This window comes from Rhinolophus hipposideros (genome assembly GCF_964194185.1).
Source record: "Rhinolophus hipposideros genome assembly, chromosome: 3".
Taxonomy (NCBI): Eukaryota; Metazoa; Chordata; class Mammalia; order Chiroptera; family Rhinolophidae; genus Rhinolophus; species Rhinolophus hipposideros.
Window position 1 is genome coordinate 35,241,369 of NC_138049.1, and position 23,735 is coordinate 35,265,103.

At 32.6% G+C, this 23,735-nt stretch overlaps 1 protein-coding gene across 9 annotated transcripts in view; it reads right to left on the reverse strand.

Annotated features, from left to right (window-relative positions):
• NKAIN2 (sodium/potassium transporting ATPase interacting 2) overlaps nucleotides 1–23,735 on the reverse strand; it is a gene marked incomplete at its 3' end in the record, with an annotated part of 885,500 nt that overhangs the window by 383,133 nt on the left and 478,632 nt on the right. For all 9 annotated transcript variants that reach the window (XM_081041443.1, XM_081041439.1, XM_081041440.1 and 6 more), the window contains one exon: nucleotides 9,029–9,109. In XM_081041443.1, the coding sequence (XP_080897569.1) occupies nucleotides 9,029–9,109 (81 nt within the window). The remainder of the gene's footprint in view (nucleotides 1–9,028; nucleotides 9,110–23,735) is intronic.

Consider the following 23,735-nt stretch of genomic DNA (forward strand, 5'->3'; position numbering starts at 1 on the left):
AAGGTTCTAGGTAATCTAATCCTTACAAGTCAAAGTATGTTTAATAGACAAATAAGAATGCCATCGTGTAGGAGTTGGTTAGGAGTGAAATAACTCAGACCTCACTCCAAAGAAATCAGAATCTGTAGTTGAAAAAGATATCCAAATGGTTCATATGATTATTAATCTTGAAGAACATTGACACTGTTGGCCAGCTGCTCAGATGATGTTCCTTGTGCTTGCTACCACCAAAGAGCACTGGGCCAGCCCTGAGATGTTGATTCCATTACCCATGCAATGGTGGAATAGAAGCCAATGCCTCCAACTGCCTTATTGGTGGAGCTAGGCATTTACTGAAATTCACTCCATTATGATTCAATTTCATTCCAACGAGCATTATTCATATGTTTGGACTTTCCTTTGATTCTGGGGATGAATTAAAATATGATCTCTACATTGAAGAAGGGACAGTTAGGTAAACAAATAATTAAAATATATTGATAAGAGCAGCTTGTTGCATTTGTTTTATGATATATCAAATAGGCTTATTTATAAACATCCCAAATGCTCTTAATTGATTCTGTAATTTTCCACTGCTGTGTGGGAGCTCAAGGGGAGACATTCTTTTGAATAATGATGGTGACATACGGCCTTTTAGAAAATTGAAGTTTAGTAAGAGATATGGAAATTAAATAAACATAATGCAGTGTGAAAAGTAATACATAATTGTTTGTAAAGTTATGGGGAGATAGATATCATTTTTTCTTTATTCTTGTTTATATTACATTTTAAATCAGTAGGTCATTCGACACTTACACTTATATCCAATAAGTGATATATACTGGCCTCACAAGTTGAAATAGATGGCTTTCCCACTTTGTTCTTTGAAAGAGTTTTTGTAAAATTGGTGTTACAACATTCTTAAATGTTTTTAAGAATTCACTAGTGAAGCCATGTGGACATGAAGTTTGGTGTTCTCTGTCAAAGGTTTTGACTAATGATTCAATTTCTTTAATAAATAAAAGAATGTTCAGGTTTTTAATTCATTTCAAGTTGTAGTCCAACAAATTTGTCCATTTCATTGTGATTGTCAAATATATTGGATTAACGTTGTTCACAATATATTTTCTCGTTAATCTAATCTGTAGGGTCCTTTGTGATACTATCAAATATGTTTTTACTTATTTTTTCCCCTTGATCTTTCTTGATAGCATTTTTTAAATTATCATTTTTAAGGAAATAATTTGACTTTATTGATTTTTTTTCTGCTGCATGCTTAATGAGTTCTGTTATCATCTCCATTATTTTAATACTTTCTACTTCTGGAGGTTTCATTTGCTATTTCTTTATTACCTTCTGGATATGGAAGATTAGATCATTGATTTTGCAGCATTTCTACTCTTTTAATATCTCCATGTAAGGTCATATATTTTACTCTAATGCCTCTTAATGCCCCCGAAATTTTATCAATGCAAAATATTTTCTAATCTCCTTTCCAACCTATTGGACCCATAGGTTACTTAGAAGGGTACTGCTTAATTTCTAAGCAGTCACAGTTTTTCTAGCTTGATTTTCCCAGTGGTCAGAAAATACTTGCTGAATAATTGCAAATCATTCTGTATTTTGAGCATTCTAAATTTGGAATCACTTTATAATTGAATGTTCTATATGCCTTTGAAAATAATATGTATCTTTTTACTGTTTGGTGTAGTGTTCTACATATGTCTCTTAGGTAAAGTTTGTTAATTGTGTTGTATAGATATTCTATATCCTTTTGGAATTTTGATCTGATTCATGTATTCAGAGAGAGTGTTAAAAATCTCTCACTGTGATTATGAATATGGCTATTTCTCCTTTTAATTTTCCTTTTTTACTTTATATATTTTGGAACTATAATATTTTACTCAGGTAATACTAATTACAGTATATTCATGTGGACTGACCTTTTTATCATTGACATATCCTCTTTATCTTTAGTAATGCTTCTTGCTTCAAACACTGTCTTGTCTGATATTAGGATTATGACACCATTTTTTGTGTTTACATGGTATATCTTTTCTACGTTTTCTTAACTTTTTGATTTAAAACCTTGTATTTTACGTGCATCTGTTATAGACAATATATAGTTGATTGCTGTGTCTTTATATAGACTGAAAATCTTAGTCTTTTGACTAGAGTATTTAGTTTATTTACATTTAATGTAATTATTTATATATTTTGGATTATAGCATACATCTTGGTATTTTTTTTTCTTGTTGAACTTCCTGTTAGTTTTCCTCCTTTCTCAGCTTCACTTGGATTAATTAATTATATTATTATTATTATTTTAATCTTTAGTTGATGTTGGTAAATATGCTTTCTTTTAGTCATTAATAAAAAATTATTAATTCTTAAAATATTATAATCTAATATAAATATTATCTTTGCCATTTCCCTGACAATGCTAGATACTTAGAATACTTTAATTCCTTTCTGCCTTTGTATTATTGTTGTCATGCATTTTAGTTCTATATGTATTTAAATTCCAAAAGACTTTACTATGATGGTTTTGCATTTTTTTACTCAGATATCTATCCTTTCTATTATCATTTGTTTTTCCTGAAATTCCATTTTCATCTGGGATTATTTTCCTACTGCCTGGAGAACTTCCTGCAGTGTTTGTTTTAATGCATGTTTGTTGTTAATAAATTATCTTAGCTCTTGTTGCCGGAAAATGCTTTTACTTCACCTTTATTGTTGAAGGATATTTTTGCAGGTCTTGGATGTCCAGCTTGCCACTTTTAGAGCCTTTAGAGGTGCCATTCAATTGCCTTCTAGACCCCTTGTTTCTATTGAAAGATCAATATCAGTCTTTTTGCTATTCCTTTAAAGACAAAGGGTCTTTTATATTTGATGGCTTTTAAGATTTTTCTCTTTGGTTTTCAAAAAGTGCTCCTAGTTTATACCAGGATATGGTTTTCTTGGTACTTATTTTACTGGAGATCTGAAAGTCTTGAATCTGTGGGTTAATATATTTAATCAATTTTGAAGAATTCATTGCCATTATCACTTCAGCCATTGCTTCTGTCCAATTCTACCTTTTTTCTCCTTCTAGATATTCAATTATTTGCATATTGAAACTTTAGCAGACATCTATATATTTCTTACATCTTTTCTATATTTTTATCCTTTCTTTTTTTTTTAACCTCTGTGCTTCAGTTTGGATATTTTCTATTGACCTATCCTACAGTTCACCACTCTGCTAATCTTTAAAATCTACTATCAAACATAACTAAGGAGTTCTTACTTTTCAATATTATGTTATTCAGTTCTGGGATTTCCATTTCATTATTTATATAGAGCCCAATTTTCTAAGGGTAAATTCTTCATCTCCTGTTTTTCCCATTATTTTTTTCAACATATTGCTTTTTTTTTTTATAGTCCTTATTAGGTAATTACAATATCTGAATCACATATTCATCTGTCTCAATTGTCTATTATTTTCTTAACTTTTAGTAATGAAGTTTTCGCTTTAGCATGTGTAGCAATTTTCAATTGTCCGCTATCATTCCAACCATAAATTGTAAAGGACTAAGACAATGCTATCTTTCTCTTGAGATGTTTCCATTTTTCTTCATGGAGACAGATAAAACAAAGAATGATCATCTTATTCCAAGCAAAGACAGTGCTGATTTGAGCCTGGATTTTAGCCCTGATAATATTTACTGTACATCTCCTTTGCCCCTGGCTCAATCTCCAGGTTTGTCAACTGTAAACCTAGTTTATTTTATAGACCTTCGCTCCTATCTACAATCTCCATTTTGCAAAACTACCATTTTTTTTATTCTGCTTTGTAGTCTTTTCATTTATATTTTTAGCCTTACAAAGAATTCGCCAAATAAGAAAATTATCCATATGCTCGAGGCCCAATCCTTCAAAGCTATGCTAATGTATACATACTCCAGAAATATCCTTCTATGGGTTCAAAGCCTAGATTATTAGCTTCCTGTCCCAGACAGAATCAGCAGATGCCCCCAGATTACAGTATCTCAAATGTTCAGCTCATCACTTTGGGATCCTTATCTTTCCAAAGTATCAGTACGTCAGCAGATCTCTACTCCTTCTGACTAGTTGGTATCTGAAGTTCATAATACACACACAGAGACACTACATTAAAAAAAAATGATCTCTTGCTTCATCTCATGGTCAATCTATAAAGATTTCTGTAGCCCCCCCCCTTCCAAATGACTTATTTTCCTCTTATTCATTTTTAAAAATAAAGTTTGTCTTTTTTTTCTCCTCTAAGAGTGAATTAAGGAAGATAGATTCTTTAGGGATAATGATAAATCTTCTTGGACACGTTAAACTTAAGGTGACGTTGAAATTGACATGACACCTACACAAAGTTGGAGATGTGAAACTTGAACTTAGCAACAAGGTCAGGACAGAAGAAGTAAATCTTGGAGACACATGCATAGAGATGATTGTTTAAATTATGACAGTGGATGGCATTTTCAAATAAAAGAATGTAGACAGAGAAGGAGAAAGATTCAAGGACCCTAATCCTTCCTTTAGGGCTATTAAAACGGAGTAGAAAAAGTAAGCAAAGAAAAGGGAATTAAAGAAGTAAGGAAATGTGCAGTTCAATTCCACGTTCTATTAAAGTAAACAAGAAAAGATAAGCAGTGTCTATTTGACCAAATTATAATAGGTGGGTTCATCTCTATTTGGGGAAAAATATTACATATTTAATTCTTAATAACATGTAGGATGTTTTATTCTATACCCTAAAGCAAAATCTACTTTGATGGTTGGGAAATGAAAAATTTCTAATTAGCTTAGTAATAGTTAATTGAAGTTTTCTTAGACTATATACATTTTCACAGTAAGAAAAGCAAAATAAAAATGAATGAATCCACAGAACTGTCCTCTTGATATTTGTTTCATTTAGTCTTAAATCAATTATCAGAGGATCTCTTTATTAGTAATTGCATAGATATTTTTGCTTCTTGATGAACAGCACTAAATCGAATTTAAAAATGATTACAAGAGATTTTTCTCCACACCACTGTTTTCCACATGAAATCATAAAACAAATTTTGATACAAGTATTGACTTCATTGAGCAGAAAATATCGAAATATCAGATACCTTTATAAATGAATAATATTTTTTTTAATAGAAGGAATAAAACTGGGATTTTTGCAATGGTACATTACATAGCACTCACATCTGCTCGTAAGGATCTGTTCCCTATTGCCTACAGTGGATGACAGGTTTTTATCTCCTTCCCATCTCTCATGTCTGCAAATGTGCAATTAAATAAGCTGAAATAAGCCACATTTTTATATTTATTATATATCGACATTTTAAAATAAAAATTTACATTTCGATCTCAAAAGTAACTGTCAAAATTATTCAAATACAACATTCTAGAAGTTATTGTTAATGTGTTCATTCTGAAACACACATATCACTAGGTATAATTAATTGCTTTAGGCTATGTTTAACTAGATAAGTTTCTGATAGTATAATAAAGCCTGAAAGATGTGTTCCTGCACCCCTAGTCTCAAAGGGTTAAAAACAAACAAATTGGGTTGTTTTAAGTGTAAAATAATTTCTTGGTTACTCTTTTGTGCTCTGCATGTTTACTGTTTTATTTCTAAAGATAGTTGCATCATTCACTAATGCCCCATAAATCACCCCAAAAATAAACAGATCTCAAAATAGTTATTCAAAGAATGTGTTATATGTGTTTCTGCCAAAAAGTATATTACAATTGTATCACATCCAATAAAAATACAGATTTTTACAGATAACCAGAAGACCACTAAATTTTCCTGTGTATTACTAATCAAATATTATTTCATAAATATAATTTTCCCAGGTGATGAACCTAATAGTTGAATTACCACATTATCTGTGTTTTCTTTCTAACTACTATGCACTTTGAAGTTAAAAATTACTATAAATAGCAGATCTCTTCTCTTCAAAATTACTCAGTTCAGTTGATAGATGGGATTAGTTCCTATTTCTTTCTATTTTATATGTGAGCTAGAGAATCACAACTGCCCAGAATAACATAACAGCAAAATAAGACTATTTGCAATTGGAATTCTCAAAACTATTAATCCAATAGTCCAGGACATTGAATCCTAAAAGGCAATTGCCTACAAAGTTAGCAGACACTTTGGGTTACAAACTAATGTCATCTCTGTTTCTTTAACAGGTCATCTACTAAAATATCAATCCAAGATTAATCCAAGATGTTACACACCATATGATGCTTTAGGATATTTAGTTATAACACTAATGTCTAAACCATTTATGTAGATAATATAGAAATAATTATTATGCAATTCATGTTTGTTACTATCATCTGTTGCTATCACTTTAATTTAACTGAGATTAAAAAAAATGTAAAGCAGCCTCTCGTGGATTTGTTTTAGTTTTCCTTAAATCTTATGGGGATACAAATTAAAATATATTCATTGATATTTTAATAATAATGTTAAATTTACACGTATTTTCAATTAAGAAAATACTAACTATACTGCTATGTGTACAAAGAAAACTGAAAATCAAATAGGTCAGTGCTGCCTATCATATTATTATAATTAAGCCATTTCATTATTGAATGTACACACACTGGGCTAGTTAATGACTCTAATCTCTGTTTTGCTCATTAGTACATGGCAGTTACTTTAGCAGAAAAAGCAGAAAAGACACTGTGGAAAATGACCATAGAACATTCTAAATTCTTACCAGGTAACAAAGATTGCCTTGTTATCATTACCACTTTTTATCACTTCTTGCCTATTCATTATGAAGGAATCACAATTTATAAAATATTTCACGGAAATAAACGCTTTTCTTTTACATATATAAGACCGTAGAATTTTTTTCCTGATTCAATTTCCCGTATTTCTCCCTCAGCCTGAAACAAACTGATTCATGCATAAGGTCAAACTGTTTTTTGGGGGGGGCACTAAGGGGTTGATAAACAGTTTATATTCTACAATCTAAGTATTATCAGCAGTTTCAGGACTCCCATTTTTGAGTTTTCATATATCTGTACATTTTTCAATCACCATTGCTTCCTTCTGTCACAGTATTACTTGAAGAATGTGAGGTAGAGGCAGAAGCTAAAGAATTGAATGGTATAAATACTCCTTTCTCAAACCCTTTGAGCAAGAAATGGAGGTAAAACCCGGTAGGGATAACTATATAACTTTGCCCTTTATGGTTTTCTTTTAGATTATTTGTTAAAAATATTAAATTTTCATGTGCTCTGCAGAGCCTGGCATTGGTTTATAAGATGAAAAGAAAAGGAACATTATTAACTGCTTCATTGCCAAGAAATAGTCATTACCTGTCTATGTGCATTTGAAGAATTCTTAGTCATTTGGGTTGCAACTGTCTTGAACAATAATGTTTTAGGATGTGGTTTCAATGAAACCCTCTCTGTGGTTTCATTGCCCATGTGCAAGGTCATGCGATCACAAGCTTTATTTTGCGCCTGCAGTTATCACAATTACAGAATACTGATGCAGCCAGCATGGCTCAAATCTCTCTCTCTTTTTCTCTTATATTAAACAAACTCTGATCTGCTAGATCATTTTACTCAGCCAATACGCCTGAAGAGACGTTTTCCAAATTTTATGGTGATGATTTAAATTGAAAATATCATTAAAAGTCATTCTAGTGTGGAATTTCTTTGAATACAGTAAATCATAAAGCAGCAGAGATATATAAATTAGGGAAGGAATTCAAGTCCTTGGAAGTGTGTATTGCTTTTCTGGCACAGAGGGAATGTACGATCTAAGAAGCAGTCTTGTCTGTGTCCTTCCTAGAGCCACCTGAACAATTCCTTTTCATTGGTCACGGCATCTTCCGGAAAGGACTGCTTGCTGCCAAGAGGGTGGAGGACAACATGCTACAAGAATCACGGAAATGCCTCTACCAGGTCAGGTTTTGCAGAAAGTCCTAGTGAAGATTTGTCCAAAATCTGATCGTAAAATCACAGGTTCCTGTATACTAGATTATAAATGTGTATTACTACTACCCCCATGCCCCCACCCCCACAATATAGAGTTCTGCAAAGGTAATTCTTGGTGACTTTCTAGCTTTTATTTATTTATTTATTTATTTATTTATTTATTTATTTATTTATTTGCCTTTTAAAGAAGGTTATCACCCCTGGTTTTTTTTTAAATGGCAACATCTTTGTAGGATCTTTCTGTTCTAATAAGGGATAGGTAAAAGAACATTTTACCATCTGTCTTTTACAGTTAATATTAAGAAGTACAAATTTGCAACCTTCTCAAGGGTCTCAAGCAAAACAGACTACTACTTTGAATGGATTATCTCATTTAACTTACTTGCTGTTAATTGCAGTATAACAGAATGATGCTGGTTCTAGAGATCTAAAACTACATTATTTCAATAGTAAAGGCATCCATGGTAGAAATATAATAGCAACATACACACTCAAACACAACCCTACATACAGTCCCATGAGGACAGCACAAACTAAAGAAACCTAATGAAAAAGCAAGTCTTTTAAGTCTTTCCTAGACTATTTCAGAATAAAATATTTATTTTACTCATTTATATAATAAATTATATCCCTGTGGTAACAACTTTACTCAGCTAAATCCTATCAATTGTTTGAATTATTGCATTGCTATTTGGGCCTGATCAGAGAAAACCTTTAGCAGAGTAATATGAGTAAGCAAACTAATTGACTTAAATGATCTTCAAGATTTTATCTCTGAAAAAATTCCCATTTTGCTTAGAAATCTCTCATTAGTCATTGTTTTAAAAGTCTACAGCATGGTCATTGTATAATCAATATTTCATACTAGTTTTGCTTTAAAAAAGTACAACATTCTTTAACACACTAAAACAGTGTTGCTGGTAGAAATGTAGAGATATAGATGAGACACCTTTCAATTTACCTTCATTCGAGGTGCATCTAAGTGACAAGAGCAGGGTGACACTCTGCCTTACTTAGGAAGAGGCTTGTTAACACACTACTGATGACTCAGGCAAATCAGATGGCAAATTACCTTTGAGAGGTCTCCAGCCTCCAAATAGAAGCAGATAACAAACACATTCCATGCAACCCAGAGGACTAGCCAGACAGCATACTGTAGAAAAACAAGAGAGAAATAACACGTAATTAATTTTGAATGAGCTGAGTAATATGTAAATAGAACTTGAACTTTTGAATTCCAAACCTTAAAATTAGTAGAAAATATTAGATATTGCTTCTTTCTAAGGAACAGGATGAGATGTACTCTTACCTCTGTCGATTTTGTTTGTTTGTTTTTTTTTTCACTGTTGTGGGCTCTAATAGTATTATAGCTCAAACTTGCTTAAGAATAATTTTTAGGATTTCAGACAAAAAATATAGTAGCCCACATTTCTGTTTTAAGAGGGAATGATTATGGTTTCTAGACATCCAAAAACATCAAATGCTCCTATGGGCATATCAAATACAACCCATTAAAAAGAAAACACGTATCTTCCTTTAGCAAAATCAACCCCTGTATTATAACACACAACCTTTCTCCAAGTTCCCTAGGGCCAACTTCAAATCAGTCCTCATGCTTCTATCTCATCAAATCAGCTTTCTCTCTTTGGTGTCTTTTTTTCATTTCCCTCTTCATCTTCTTATTTTATCCTGTCATTGAGGATGAATTTTTTTCTTACCAAGACATAGTTTGGCTCTGTCAGTCAACTAAAATGTATTAACACCTAGAAGGCAACATGCTAGAAAGACACTAAGCATACAAAGATCAATGATAAATTCTCCCTGAACTCAAGTCAAGTGAGGGAGGTAGATTAAGGGGGGGGGGGGGAGAGAGAGAGAGAGAGAGAGAGAGAGAGAGAGAGAGGTGATTTTTATACAAGAATCATAAAAAAATAAATAAGTCTGAGCACAAGCAAGAAGCATAAAACTTATTCTGAGAAAAAAGTAGTCCTGCAAAGCTTAACAGAAGCAGTGCAACACTTTCCATAACAGGTGAATCAAGCTAAGTCATGGACTTTACCAAAAAAGTGGGGGGGGGGGTTGGAAGGGCTATGGTGGGAGCGTGCTGCAAACAAAGAAACAACAGGTGTGAATTTTTTCTTTTAATGGGACAAGAGGATATCATGGAATTTTTCTGCTAAATAAACACCAACTGCTCTCTTCTTGATGAGTTCTACAATTTTTATTTTATAGTTCAATGACCTCCCTGTTAGTTTTTCAGTCTCAGGTTTCAGTTCATCACTAAAGTTATCATGGATTCCAGACACATCTGATTACTTGCTGTTACAAGTGTGTGTTGGAAAGCTATTTCCCACCACTGTGCCTTTCTGTATGCTAGTCCTTCATCCTTTAATAACTTTTTTTATGCCCTAGGTACACCTCTTGCCACCTATCAATTTTATTTTTCTTCAAAAGTTAATTTGAATATCACCTCCTCAGTGATATCCAGTCAAACTCCGCTTAGCCCTGCTTAATGCTTAAGATCTTGTTTGCCCTAATTTCTTTCCAAATGTCTTATATCTATTTGCATAAACTCCTTGAGAAAAGGGACCATTTTAAAATTTATGTTTATGTCTTTAAGTTGTTAACTTAGTACTTTGCACAGAATAGGTACTAAGAAAATATTTTGTAAATCAATGAATGAATGAGGAGCAACATGGAGAAACTCAGTACTTTTCAGAGGCAGAACCTCATCTCACCTAGACTTGGTTGTTCTGAGTGTACTAGGATCATCCACGTAGCATGAGGACTAGGGCCCTAGGATGTGTTGATGTAATAAATAATGTCTCAGCTATTTTCCAGGTGATGGGTTCATCTAACTGCTGAATGGGAGCAATGCTCAGTGAGACTAAAGGAAGGGCAAAACTAAATGGTCCAAGACAAAAAGGGTTTGAAAGGCTGTGGGACTTGAGGGCTGGGGACTATAAACAGGGTAAGAGAGCTGAGTGGGTTGCAGCAAAGATCTCAGTTCTAGAACAGAGATCTCATGCGACATCTAAGTGTGCTCAATATTGTGAAGTGTAAAGTAATCTCACAAAATTGAAAAAAAAAGAACCCTAAAATCCAGATTTAGTCAACTCTTTTGCAGATTTGGATTTTAGTTTTAGAAATACAGAGAAGTGTAGTCCTACTTTAAGGGTGAGGAAAATATAAAGTGCCTAGACGGTCCAGTGACTTGGTTTAAGTGACAAAGAAAGAATGAATGAATGACTGAATGAAGTGTTTTATCATGTCCTTTGTTCATGGTGACATATTATCCCCTCCTGACTTATAATGGAGAGCTAAATAAGCACTATTCACTATAAACAAAACAACACAAAAACAAACAAACAGACAAAAGATAAGTAAAAGATTTGCTAAATGCTGATAAAGATGTTATCACATATACTAAATATTCCTCAAAATTTGTCATTTGCTAATGGGGAAAAAGAATGTCAATGCTGTCACTTTTCTATTTCACACCTGAAATTATATTTTAAGCTCATTAAATGCTGAAAATTTTATCTACATGCATCATCTCATAGTCACTACTTCAATATTGTTTATTAAATATGTAAGAATCTGCAAACTCCATCCAGATTGATTTAGACATCACTTACATTTAGTTACTTACATTTATGTATATAGGTAACTGTAAATTATACCTAGTTTGGTTAAAAAAATCAAGCTGAAAAATTTATATCTTAGTTACCAAAATTAGCATTTTTATGGAAGGATAGGTAAGGTCACATGCAAATAAACAGCACATAGAGAGTAAGAACTGGGGACCTAAATCTGGCTTTGTGGCTTAGGAGCTCTGTGGCTAAGTTCAAGTCATGGTCTCACTACACTTGTTTCCTCAAATGCAATATAGTCTTAGTAATAATAGTAAGCTCAAATGGTTTCTATGAGGATCTAATAATAGAATGTTTAAAAGTAGTCAATATTCGAGTTCTCAATACAGGTTGCAATTTTATTATGATTATTATGTTACATCATCCCTTCTCCTTGTATAAATAATACAGCAATAATCCCAAATTTTTATCTCCTTAGGATGTCAAAAAATATACTTTCCACATAAACTTACGGAAAACATTCTTCCACTAATTGAACTTGGTCTAGGCTTGTTTCCTTTTTTCCCTAATGCAACATATTCTTCCCTAGAATAAGTTTTCTTTTGTGACACATTAATGCCAACATTGACAGATAGCATTTTATGAAACAACTCATTCTTCATTTGGTTTCATTAAATAAGAATTTATTCTTTGTGATTTACTATGCTACATAATTATAATCATTTTCTATATCATATTTTAAGAGTTGTTCTATTATAGCCTTTATTAATAATGATTTTGTTTTCCTTTTTTATCCTTTTTCTCTCAGAATAATCCAGAGAGATATTTCCATTTTATTGTATACTTTGTTACAAACTATTTAGCTCTCATGCATTCTACTTCATTAAAGATCTGTAAAAGAATTATCACCTTTAGTGGTGTGGCAAATTTAATAAACACAGAAATCAGCACAATGCTACAGAGGGTAATCCTGTATTTGCATCATTATTCAAAAGCAGGGCTTTATCTAATTTAACTGTGTCTCATTGAACTTTACTCATTAACTATCTCTCATTTAACTTTCTGAAATCTTCTGTTTTCTTTTTTTCTCTTTTCTTATTATTACTCTTTTTTTGTACCTGCTTTTCTCATTTTAGTAGCTGCCATTTATCTAAATCAAATCTCCTCTAATTGAATTTTACATAATTGTCTAAATATTGAAGATTTTGTGTTCCCTTGTAATTTGGCCTATGAATGATTTTTGTTAATAAACCCTGTCCTTCACACTATTCAAAAATTACTCATCATAGTTATTTAAGAGCGTAAAGATGTGTACAAGCTTCTTCCCAGTTGCTACAGCTAGTTGATGTGACATAATTGACAATTGTTCAGTTTGAAGGTAATTGAAAATGATATCCTTCCCAGGTAAGCTAACCTAACAGGATAACAAAGTATCACACTTGCCAGATAGCACCTAACTTACAGTTTTTGCTCTACAGCTAATTTTTGTTTAGCCTCATCTTTTCTTGAAAGAAAAAAATCTTATATTTTATGCTTCAGGTAAAAATTATAAGATTATCTGTAAGATAGATAAAATCCCACTTGTATGATGAAATTCATTCTTTAAGGGTTGATTTCTGCAATACTAAGTGGACCATTTGAAAGGATGATTTAACTTGAGTCTCCAACTAAATAGTTAACATTATCAACTAAGAAAGGTAATTGAATCATCATGGTTTCCTTGTTGTTGTTTGTGACTCTAATGATGAAATCAAGTTAGCTGTGTAAGATAAAAGTTTGTTAAGGCTGTCAATCATGATAGGCCAAAATATTGGCTAGATCCAGAGGAACAGTGATATTATATGTCATGTTTACATAATAACTAGAAAGGTAGACTCAAAGCCTGATAAACATTTTATTGGAAAATAATGAGTCACACCTTAATGACACTGCCAGTGCTTTTTCATTGCTCTCTCTTACAACAAATCTGCCTAAAATTAAAGTCTATTTTTTTAAAAATTATAAAGTATATTTAATGTATACAAAGCACATGAATCTTGGCATCAGTTTTTTTTAGGTTTTCATGCACACACATACACAGATACATACCTGTGTTCAGGTATGATATTTTTTTTATTTTGATTTTAATTACATTTAATTTATAAGTTAATTTGGGGAAAAACTCAAATCTTTATGTCATTGATTATCAAAATAATTTTTCTAGAAAAATTCTAGGAAAAGGAGGATATCATTTAAGACAAGCTAATTTTCCTATATTTCTCACTAATTCACAATGATTCTGAAATCAATTTTAAGAAAAAACAGAGTTGCCCTTATAACAGGAATGTGTGAATGAGTGTGTGTGTAAGTGTGTATGCATGTGTATATACATAAATATAGACAGAATCATATTAGTGACTTTCTCTTAAAAACTACCACAATTTAGAAAACTATTATTCAATGCTATTACGAAAATTATTAGAAGATGAAAGAAGGTAGTATAATTAAAACACTAGTCACATGATTACACAAGTGCTTTAATTAGAATAGGAGTTGGGCCAGTGAATCAGTTCACATTTATGAAGCACCAGCTGGATGCAAGTGACTATAACAGATGCTGCAGAAAAACATTAAAGGATATAACGAAGTCACTTACTCCCCTAAAATGGTTTATATTTATCATTGATATACAATCCGTGCAATCTATAGGAATGTGTTCAGGTATGATTTTTTTTTTTAGTAGGGAGCCACACTCGTGTCAGCTTACCAATAACTGATATACTGCTTCTATAAAAGTAATAATGTAATCAGTTCTAATGAACTGTGATAGAAGCTTTCCTAAGAAGGATTGGAGTAGCAAATCATGCCTTGAAAACAACTCCTTTAAGCAACAGTGTAGAATTATTAACAACCAGGTCTTTTAATATTAACAACAAAGGTGTTTTTATAGACATAAATGTATGCTCATAAAACAAGTATCTCTGGTCAAAATGATTGGACTATATTCATCTTTTCCTGAAAGTTAATTATATTTTAGCTTAAATTTCTCAGCTTCAACAGCAGTCTCATTTAATCTGTTTAGGCAATCTCATCACTTTCTCATCCATTATTACGATTAAAAAAAGAGCAAAAGTGGCCCTAATAAAAAAGCTTATTTTCTAATTCTTGATCATTTTATGATCAGTGACAACCTGTCTTGTGATTTAAATCCTGTCTCCTAATTCATCCATCTTATTACATATACTTCATACTATAAAAACGTGTCCCTTAAAATAAATACCTACGTAAGAATTCACTATTACAATTTCTAGTTTGACCATGGATGACCTGATTACATAATCAGCCAGGATCTTACAGAAATGTGATTCTAATCATAGCTCATGCTACAGATCATAAAGGAAGGCAGATTTCTACCTTCTCATTTTTACCAATGCTGCTATCTTATGCTCACTCTTCCTTGTGATTTTATATTTACTTAGATATTATAAAAATTGCATAACTTTTTGTTCATTTTAAAATCAGTTTTATTATGTTTTTTCCAATTACAGAAATATCTTATTATAGAAAAATTGCATATTTTGAACATCAGAAAAGGGAAATTGGGAAAATGTCATACTTAAATAGAATCACTAACATAATTTTAGTGTATATGTTTCCATTTTTTTCTATGACTATATGTGTTTAAATAGGAATCTTGCTTATATTTTTTACCTGATTTTCTCACTTGATTAAAAACTCTACTTGAAATTATGAGACACTGAAGAAAGAAATTAAAGAGGATACATAGATGGAAACACATACCATGCTCATGGATAGGAAGAATTAATATTGCTAAAATATCCATAGTGCCTAATGCAATATACAGATTCAACACAATTCCTATCAAACTACCAAGGACATTTTTCACAGAAATAGAACATATAATCCTAAAATTTATATGGAACCATAAAGGACCCCAGATAGCCTTGGCAATCTTAAGAAATAAGACTAACGTGGGAGGTATCAAGATACTTGATATCAAATTATACTACAAGACTACAGTAATCAAAACAGCATGGTACTGGCATAAAAACAGACACATAAATCAACGAAAGGGAATAGAGAGCCCAGAAATAAATACATGCTTATACAGTCATTTAATCTACGACAATGGAAGCAAGAATTTATGGTGGGGTAAAGACAGTCTATTCAATAAATTGTCCTGGGAAACCTGGAGAGACACATGCAAAAAAATGAAGCTGGATCACCTCCTTATACCACATACAAGAACAAATTCAAAATAGATCAAAGACTTAAATGTAAGATCTGAAACCATACTACTCCTAGAAAAAAATATAGGAAGAAAGTTTACAGACATTACCCAGAGTAAGATTTTTACTTACTCTGTAAGTAAAGATTTTTACTTACTTATATCTCCTTGGGCAAGGGAAGTAAGAGAAAAAATAAACATGTGGGATTACATCAAACTAAAAAGTTTTTTCACAGCAAAACAAGCCATCAATAAAACAAAAAGGGATCCTACTGAATGGGAGAAGATATTTGCCAATGATATATCCAATAAGGGATTAATATGCAAAATTTATAAAAAACTCACTCAACTCCAAAAAAACACACAAACAATCCAATTAAAAAATGAGCAGAGGACATGAAGAGACATTTTTCTAAAGAGGACATACACTTGTCAAACAGACATATGAAGAAATGCTCAAAAAAAAAAAAAAGAAAAGAAATGCTCAACCTCACTAATCGTTAGAGAAATGCAAATAAAAACCACAATGAGATACCACCTCACCCGAGTCAAATTGGGTATCATCAATAAATCAACAAACAAGTGCTGGTGAGGATGTGGAGAAAAGAGAACCCTTGTGCACTGTTGGTGGGATCGTAGATTGGTGCAGCCACTACGGTAAACAGTATGGAGGTATCTCAAAAAACTGAAAATGGAACTACCTTATGAACCAGCAATTCCACTCCTAGGTATCTATGTGGAGAAATCCAAACTCTAATTTGAAAAAAATTATGCACCCCTATGTTTATTGCAGCACTATACACAATAGCCAAGACATGGAAACAACTGAAATGCCCATTGGTAGATGACTAAATTAAGAAACTGTGATACATTTATGCAGTGGAGTATTACACAGCCATTAAGAAGAAAGAAATCTTACCATTTGCAAAAGCATGGATGGACCTAGAGAACATTATGCTAAGTGAAATAAGTCAGACAGAAAAAGACAAATACCATATGATCTCACTAATATGTGGACTCTAACAAAAATAATAAATGAATGAACTAATAAGAAACAGTCTCAGAGACATAGAGGGAAAACTGAGGGTTGCTAGATGGAGGGGGGTGGGAATAAGGGGGAAGGTGAGGGGATTAGAAAACACAATCAGTAACTACAAGATGGCCAAGGGGATAAGAAAATCAATTTGGGGAATGTAATCAATAATGTTGTAAAGACTTTGTAGGGTATCCGATGGACACTTGTCTCATTAGGGAGACCACCTCAGGGATGATGTGGATGCCAGATCACTGCACTGTACACCTGAAGCTGAAAGCTGAACAATAATGAATGTCAACTACAAGAAATGGAATACAGCATTAAGAATAGAGATAGTGGAAATGTAATGGTTGTATGCGATGTCAGAGGGGTAGTAGAGGTGTGTAGGAGAGTTATCACTGTGTGAGGGATATAAATGAATAAATGATAAATGTCTAACTATTATATTGTTCTGTATACCTGAAACTAATAACAAAACAAAAAAATAAAACAAAACAAACAAAAAAAAACACTCTCCTTGAGCATTCTGTAACATATATGTCAATTCAATGATGCACTTAATCATTCATCTAATTCTCTATTATTTAACTTTTTTGTGCCTTTTTATTGAACTATTTTGATCAATTCCTTGATATTTCAATTAGGCTTTAAAATGTTTAGTTTAGTCTGACATATTAAATCATACCTGAAAATAGTTTGCTTAAACAGACTATTTCTAAAACAGACTGTAAATGTTAGACTATCTGACAGGCATGATTTTAATGAACATATAAACATGGCTATTGAATTTTATGCAACTCCAAATAAAAACAGTATCCTGAAAGGTATTCTTTCCTCTTGAAGCAAAAAGTGGAAAATAATTCCCTTTGATTGGAAAAACAGTGATACTCATTCAGCCTGAAACACTTGTATATGAATAATTTCTTTTTAACTCATGCAAAATATTTCATACAAAGATATTTATAGCCCTTCGGACCTAAGGCTAGGGGGATTCATTGAAAGCAGCAGTTGTAGCTAATATGGACAAATCAATGAGGCAAAGTTAAACTCAGTGGCCACATGTAAATATAATATATATTTTTCCCACAATATTCTAGATTCGGTGATTGAGTATATTTTTTATTGCAAATATTCATTTGGAGAATAAAATTCCAAAATTATAGATAAAATTCCAAAATTATAGATGCTAATACATTTGTAAATGTTTAGTAATGAATTAAAGTTACATATTTTCCCCCATTTTTCCCTTTCAATTTACTAAACAGTAAATTTACTATCTTAAAAGCAGGGCTCAAATCTACTAACTTCAGAATTACTTTTGGTACATTGGATAATAATGAAAGTAAAACAAAAAACAACTCAGGAATGCTTTCAGCTGCAAGTAACATAATATGGAACTAGGGGCAGTTTAAATAACAAGGGTTTTAAAAATCTTTTCTCTTACATGAAGTCTGGAAGAGGGCTGCTGATGGCTCAATGGCTCAATGCTGACATAGCTGGAGATCTATATACCTGTGGGATTTTCTTTCAAATCCTCACACAGTTAACATAATCTGTAGGCAGAAAGGTGCCCAGCCAAAAAGGTCCCTTCCTTCTGCAACACTTTATTCTTTCAGGGGGGGAAAAAAAAAAGCTGAGGTATGCTCAGCTGGCTTCCTTATATCTCATTAGGTACAACTGTGTCTCATGCTACTTTCCTGAACCCAATCACTGGCAAAAAAAATTAGGATTATCATGGTTGTTTTAAATCAATTGTAATTCATTCCCTGGACCTGAAAGAGGATCAGACCTCCTTGAATACTTTTGCTGATCATCCAACTATCAGAACAAAATTTTGCTTCTGTAGGGAATCAAAAGTAGGGAATGTGGAGGCAGGGCTATCTTCCCTTGCAACCAATGGACATCCTAAGTTTTTGTTTTCTTTAATATCTAGATATAAATAATTGTTATTTAACATTTCATATGAGTATCTCTTTCTAGAGAAATACCCAAACCCTTTTCTTCAGTAAGACTACACATATTCAATTGAAGAGAAAAGTAATTTAATACTACATCCAAAGTAAGTAAAAAATTTCAGATGATCCATGGAGAAAGAGCATGAATCAGATGAAGTGTTTTACAATCTGTGAGGTTCAGCACGAGGAGCATACAAAGAGGAAAAATACTGTACATAATGTTAGATGTCTCACTGCAAATGTAAAACATCTATGTCTGATGAGAATGAAAAAAATACTATGGAAAATATTAAGAATATTAAAATAAGAAAAATGGTGATTTTTAAGGTGTCAAAGTAGAAAGTTAATGATGACATTTTCAAAAATTATATAAATATTCTTTACTACGATATGGTAGATGTGTGGTGGTTAAGTATTTTGAGTGAGTATGCACAGTCTATTTTTTTCTTTTGGAATTAGAAAAATAATTGGTCTGCTTTCCAGAAAGGTTTTAATCTCTTGTTAGGTTTTCTATCACCCTAGTTTTCATCTTAGATTCAAAGTAATTCTAATAGGTAAACGGCCTTCTAAAATACATAAATTATCCTAATTGGGGGATACGGTAAATCTATCAATATGACCTTTAACAATGTCTACTTGTTGTGCTTCGTTTAAAAACATTGGAATACAGATGCAGGGTAAAATACGTATATTCGAGGTGTGATCAGATAATACGGTGAATGCTTAAATTAAAAAAATATATATTGCACTAAAAGACACATTGCCTTTAATTCCCCTCACTTCTAACATACTAACCCATCGTTCTTGCCACTTTCTGAAGCAGTTCTGGAAATCCTCTTTCGTGAGTGTTTATAGTTGCACTGTCGTGGCTGCCTCAATGTCCTGAATTGATTAAGAACGTTTACCTTTCATGGTCATTTTGACTTTATGAAAGAGCCAGAAGTCGCACGGTGCCAGACCCGGTGAATAAGGTGGATGAAGACACACCATAATGGTTTCATTTGACAGACATCGCTGCACCAGAAGTGATGTATGATACAGAGCATTGTCATGATGGAGGATGATTTATGGCACACTTTAAAACACACCTTCTCTCAACCGTAGCTCACACCCGACTGACTGTACCAAACAAGTTGAAACTTGTCACACACTGTTACTAAGGTTCGACTCACCACTTCCTGTATCAAAGATCCCCTGCTTTCCAGTGGATGGCACTCAGAGGCAGCATTCACCATATTATTTGATCACACTTTGTGTGTGTGTGTGTGTGTGTGTGTGTGTGTGTGTGTGTTGTTTTAGACTGACACATTAAGTAAACTTGACTCCTGTTGGGTTCTTTGCATGACATTACATTGTAAGTATGGGCTGAGAATAAAGTTCTCACAAATATTTAAAATTACTACAATAAATACAATTTCCTCATTTGCTTTTGGATCAGAAAATTTCCATCAAATTTTTACCGAATAAATTTCTTTTCTGCCTACATATGTGACAGTATAGACATTTACCAATATTTCATGTGACAAGTGTCTTCTGAATACCCATCTTCTTGGTTGGATACTGTCAATAGTAAATGCTTAGTCATATCATATTTGGTGAATACTGTTTCCTATACTGGTATTTTAGGCTCAAGTGTTAAGTGCTAAGAAGCCTAAGAAATGAAACCTCTTGAAGAGATAACCATATATTCAAATCAATATGTTATCACTTCAATGTTAGACAGGAAAACTTAAAATTACCAGACTTTTAATTAGTTAAATGTCTGTATTTAATTCATGCTACATAAGTCAGAAGCATTGACTATAGAAAGCGTAACCACAAAAGAGCTAAAATAAATCATCATGAAACGTAGGAACAATTTTTTTTTTTAATCAATCAGTTTAAATGGGAAAAATCTCTTATAAGCACCTGCTCCAATGCAGAGCATAAAACAGTTTTAAAATATGCATCTTTTTGGCTGCACAAAAGATATTCTAAAAATAATAATATTGTCCAATAAAAATGTCCTTTTAATTTTATTTATAGATTTTGAGGACAAAAATATAAAGTTATAGGCTTACTTTATTAATTAAGACCTTTGGTTTTAATGGCAAATTTTGGTTCATAAATGAAGTATTAATCAACCAGTGTTTTTAATGATCAATTTAGTAGTTTTCTTAAATTCATTTAATTTTATTTTATTTCTTATTTTAATTGTGGTAGCAGAATGATTGCCCCCTAAATGTGTCCCATGCTAATCCCTAGAACCTGTGAATATAGTGAGCAATCACTCCACGATTGTGCTATGCCATAGACATAAAACAGGAAGATTATCCAGGTGGGCCTACTCTAATCACATGAGTCTTTTAAAGCAGATAACTTTTTCTGGCTGGTGGCAGAAGAGGAAGTCAGAGGGATATGAACCACATGAAGATAAACACAATCCCAGGACAACAGACAGCGAGGAAATGCGGACCTCAGTCCTATAATCAAACGGAACTGAGTTCTGCCAACAACCTGAATGAGCTGGAAGTCAACAATCCATCCCCCATCCCCTTCCCTGGAGCTCTAGGCAAGAGCCCAATACATTTACTATCTTGATTTCTGTCTCATTAGACCTTAAGTACAATACTCAGTCAAGCCCACCTGGACTCCTGACATAGAGAACTATGAGAAAATAAATGGGTGTTATTTTAAGCCTCTCAGTATGTGTAAATTGGTTATGCAACAATAGGAAACTAATACATTAATATGGGGGTTTTCAAATTTTTATAAAATATTTTTACCTGTCAAGTAATTTCCCATAAGACCAAGTGCTATAAATACAGTGTATATTAAGTAGACTGAATTTAATAGAATCTTTCAGGCTGACTTTTGGCATATGTATTTCCTTTTGAATTCTAAGACACTTTGACATAATACATTAGTTTGCCTATACAACTTTCTATAAATATAGTAGTAGTATTTATTTTAATTATTTAATAGATATATCTAGAAGTTAAGAGACCTGGGTATAAATCCTAACTCTATAATGTATCTACCTCTATAATCTGGAAAATATTATTAATAGTATTGCTACCTACTTTTGAAACTAATATTCCTGGATGAATGCAAGGTGATTTTATCGTTATTTTACTGGAGAAGTAATCCTTTCTCACATAACAAACCTCAGTTGCAGTGCCCATGGGCTAGTCCAACAATGGCGACAGCAATAAACAGAATGTTTCACTCCTTATGTCAGCCACTGAGAGAGTCAATCATTTTTATTGGAAATAATGATTGCAGAGTGATATCAACCAAAAGTATTAGTACTGGCAATCATGTTTTATATCATTATACAAGAACTCTTTTATAAAGGATGTACTCACTATTTCTTAAGAAATATATCTTGGGCAAATCCATCAGGCCTTCTAATGGCCATCAAGTAATCACATTATTTGCAAGACTGATACTATTTGATCAATAGACAGGACCTTGGAGAATTGTCAATAGACAATGTCTATTGTCAATAGACAGGACCTTGGAGAATATATTAAAATTATGCTTAAAAATGTGTAAATTTTAATATATATTCAGTCCCAAAAATGATCTTTGAGTGAGAGCTTACTATATATTAACTTTTCCAAAAGATGAAAAAAAGTCAAGTAATGATCTGCAAGCACCAATAATCATTACGCTTCATTACACATATTTTTTGTTCCAATCTATTTTTTAATCACTCTAAGGCTAAAATTATTAATTCTCAGCTTAAACATAGGATTCAAGGATAAAAAAGTTTGAAAATCATCTTCCTCTTAAAAATACTTTCTCTTATTCAAGAGTAAAATTGTGTTTACTCCAAATCAGTATAAAAAATCAAATTTTATATTTGGCTCTAGAAATAATTATTATATCTTCATCAAATTACTATGCAAGTCTATGACAATTTTAGTCCAGGTGTTTCAAATACTCTCCTAATGAGGCCATGGTCTTGGATTAGAAGCCCAGGTTGGCTCCTCAAGTTTTCCCCTGCTCACTGTCTACAGAACATAAGTCTTAGCAGAACAATGTCTTGCAAATGCAAGTCTATGAGGTGTTACAAGGTAAGTGAATGTGAACAATGGTGAAAATCCATCCTGACAACTTATAAAATCATGTGCCCTATTTATTGTTGGTGCATTACTAGTGCTGTATTTATGTAGAAATTATATTTTTGTAACAGATCCTACATATAAATTATATATATATATATATATATATATATATATATATATATATATATATATATCACTATAAACTAATTCCTGTACAAAATTATAGGATGACAAACATGTATTTAAAAGAAATAGAAATCAAATCAAGCATTCTAGAAGTCAGACTGTAGCAGATGCTGTGGGCACTGCCTAGGTACCCTTCTAGGACTGAGGCACTGATCATTATCCAGCTGCCAGAAGTGTTGCCTGTTGATAGCTCACAGCTAAGTCTCCTTTCAGGAATTAACCTCAGTCAAAGTGAGCTGCCTTGCTTATGATTATGCTCACTTCCAGGAGAAGCCCTCATCTCATGACTGGTTGATACCGAACTACAAATTTCCCAGACCCTATTCTCAATTCTGGACATTTATGAAAGCACAGCCCAGCTTCAGAGTTGTACATTGGATCAGCTGAGTCTTCTGTTGCTGCTGTATGGCAGTTCAACTTCTCCTGACCAGTCTTACTTCCCTCACTCTGTTACAGATGTTGTTCCTGAGAACAGTCCCCTATAAATGACCTGCATTTGGATATCTGTCTCAGAGTCAACTACCAGAGGAACCCAACTAATGATCATTAAAAATAGAATTGGTGCTGGAAAAACAGATGTTATGGGGGATTTTAGACTTAGATCAATTCCTGATGGCTGGTAATGAGGGCCTCATCATTGGAATAGATGTTGTAAAGATAACTCTTGGCACACAGTATCCTCGAAACTAGTAACGTTTTTACAGGTGGTGAATTAGGATGGCTTATATA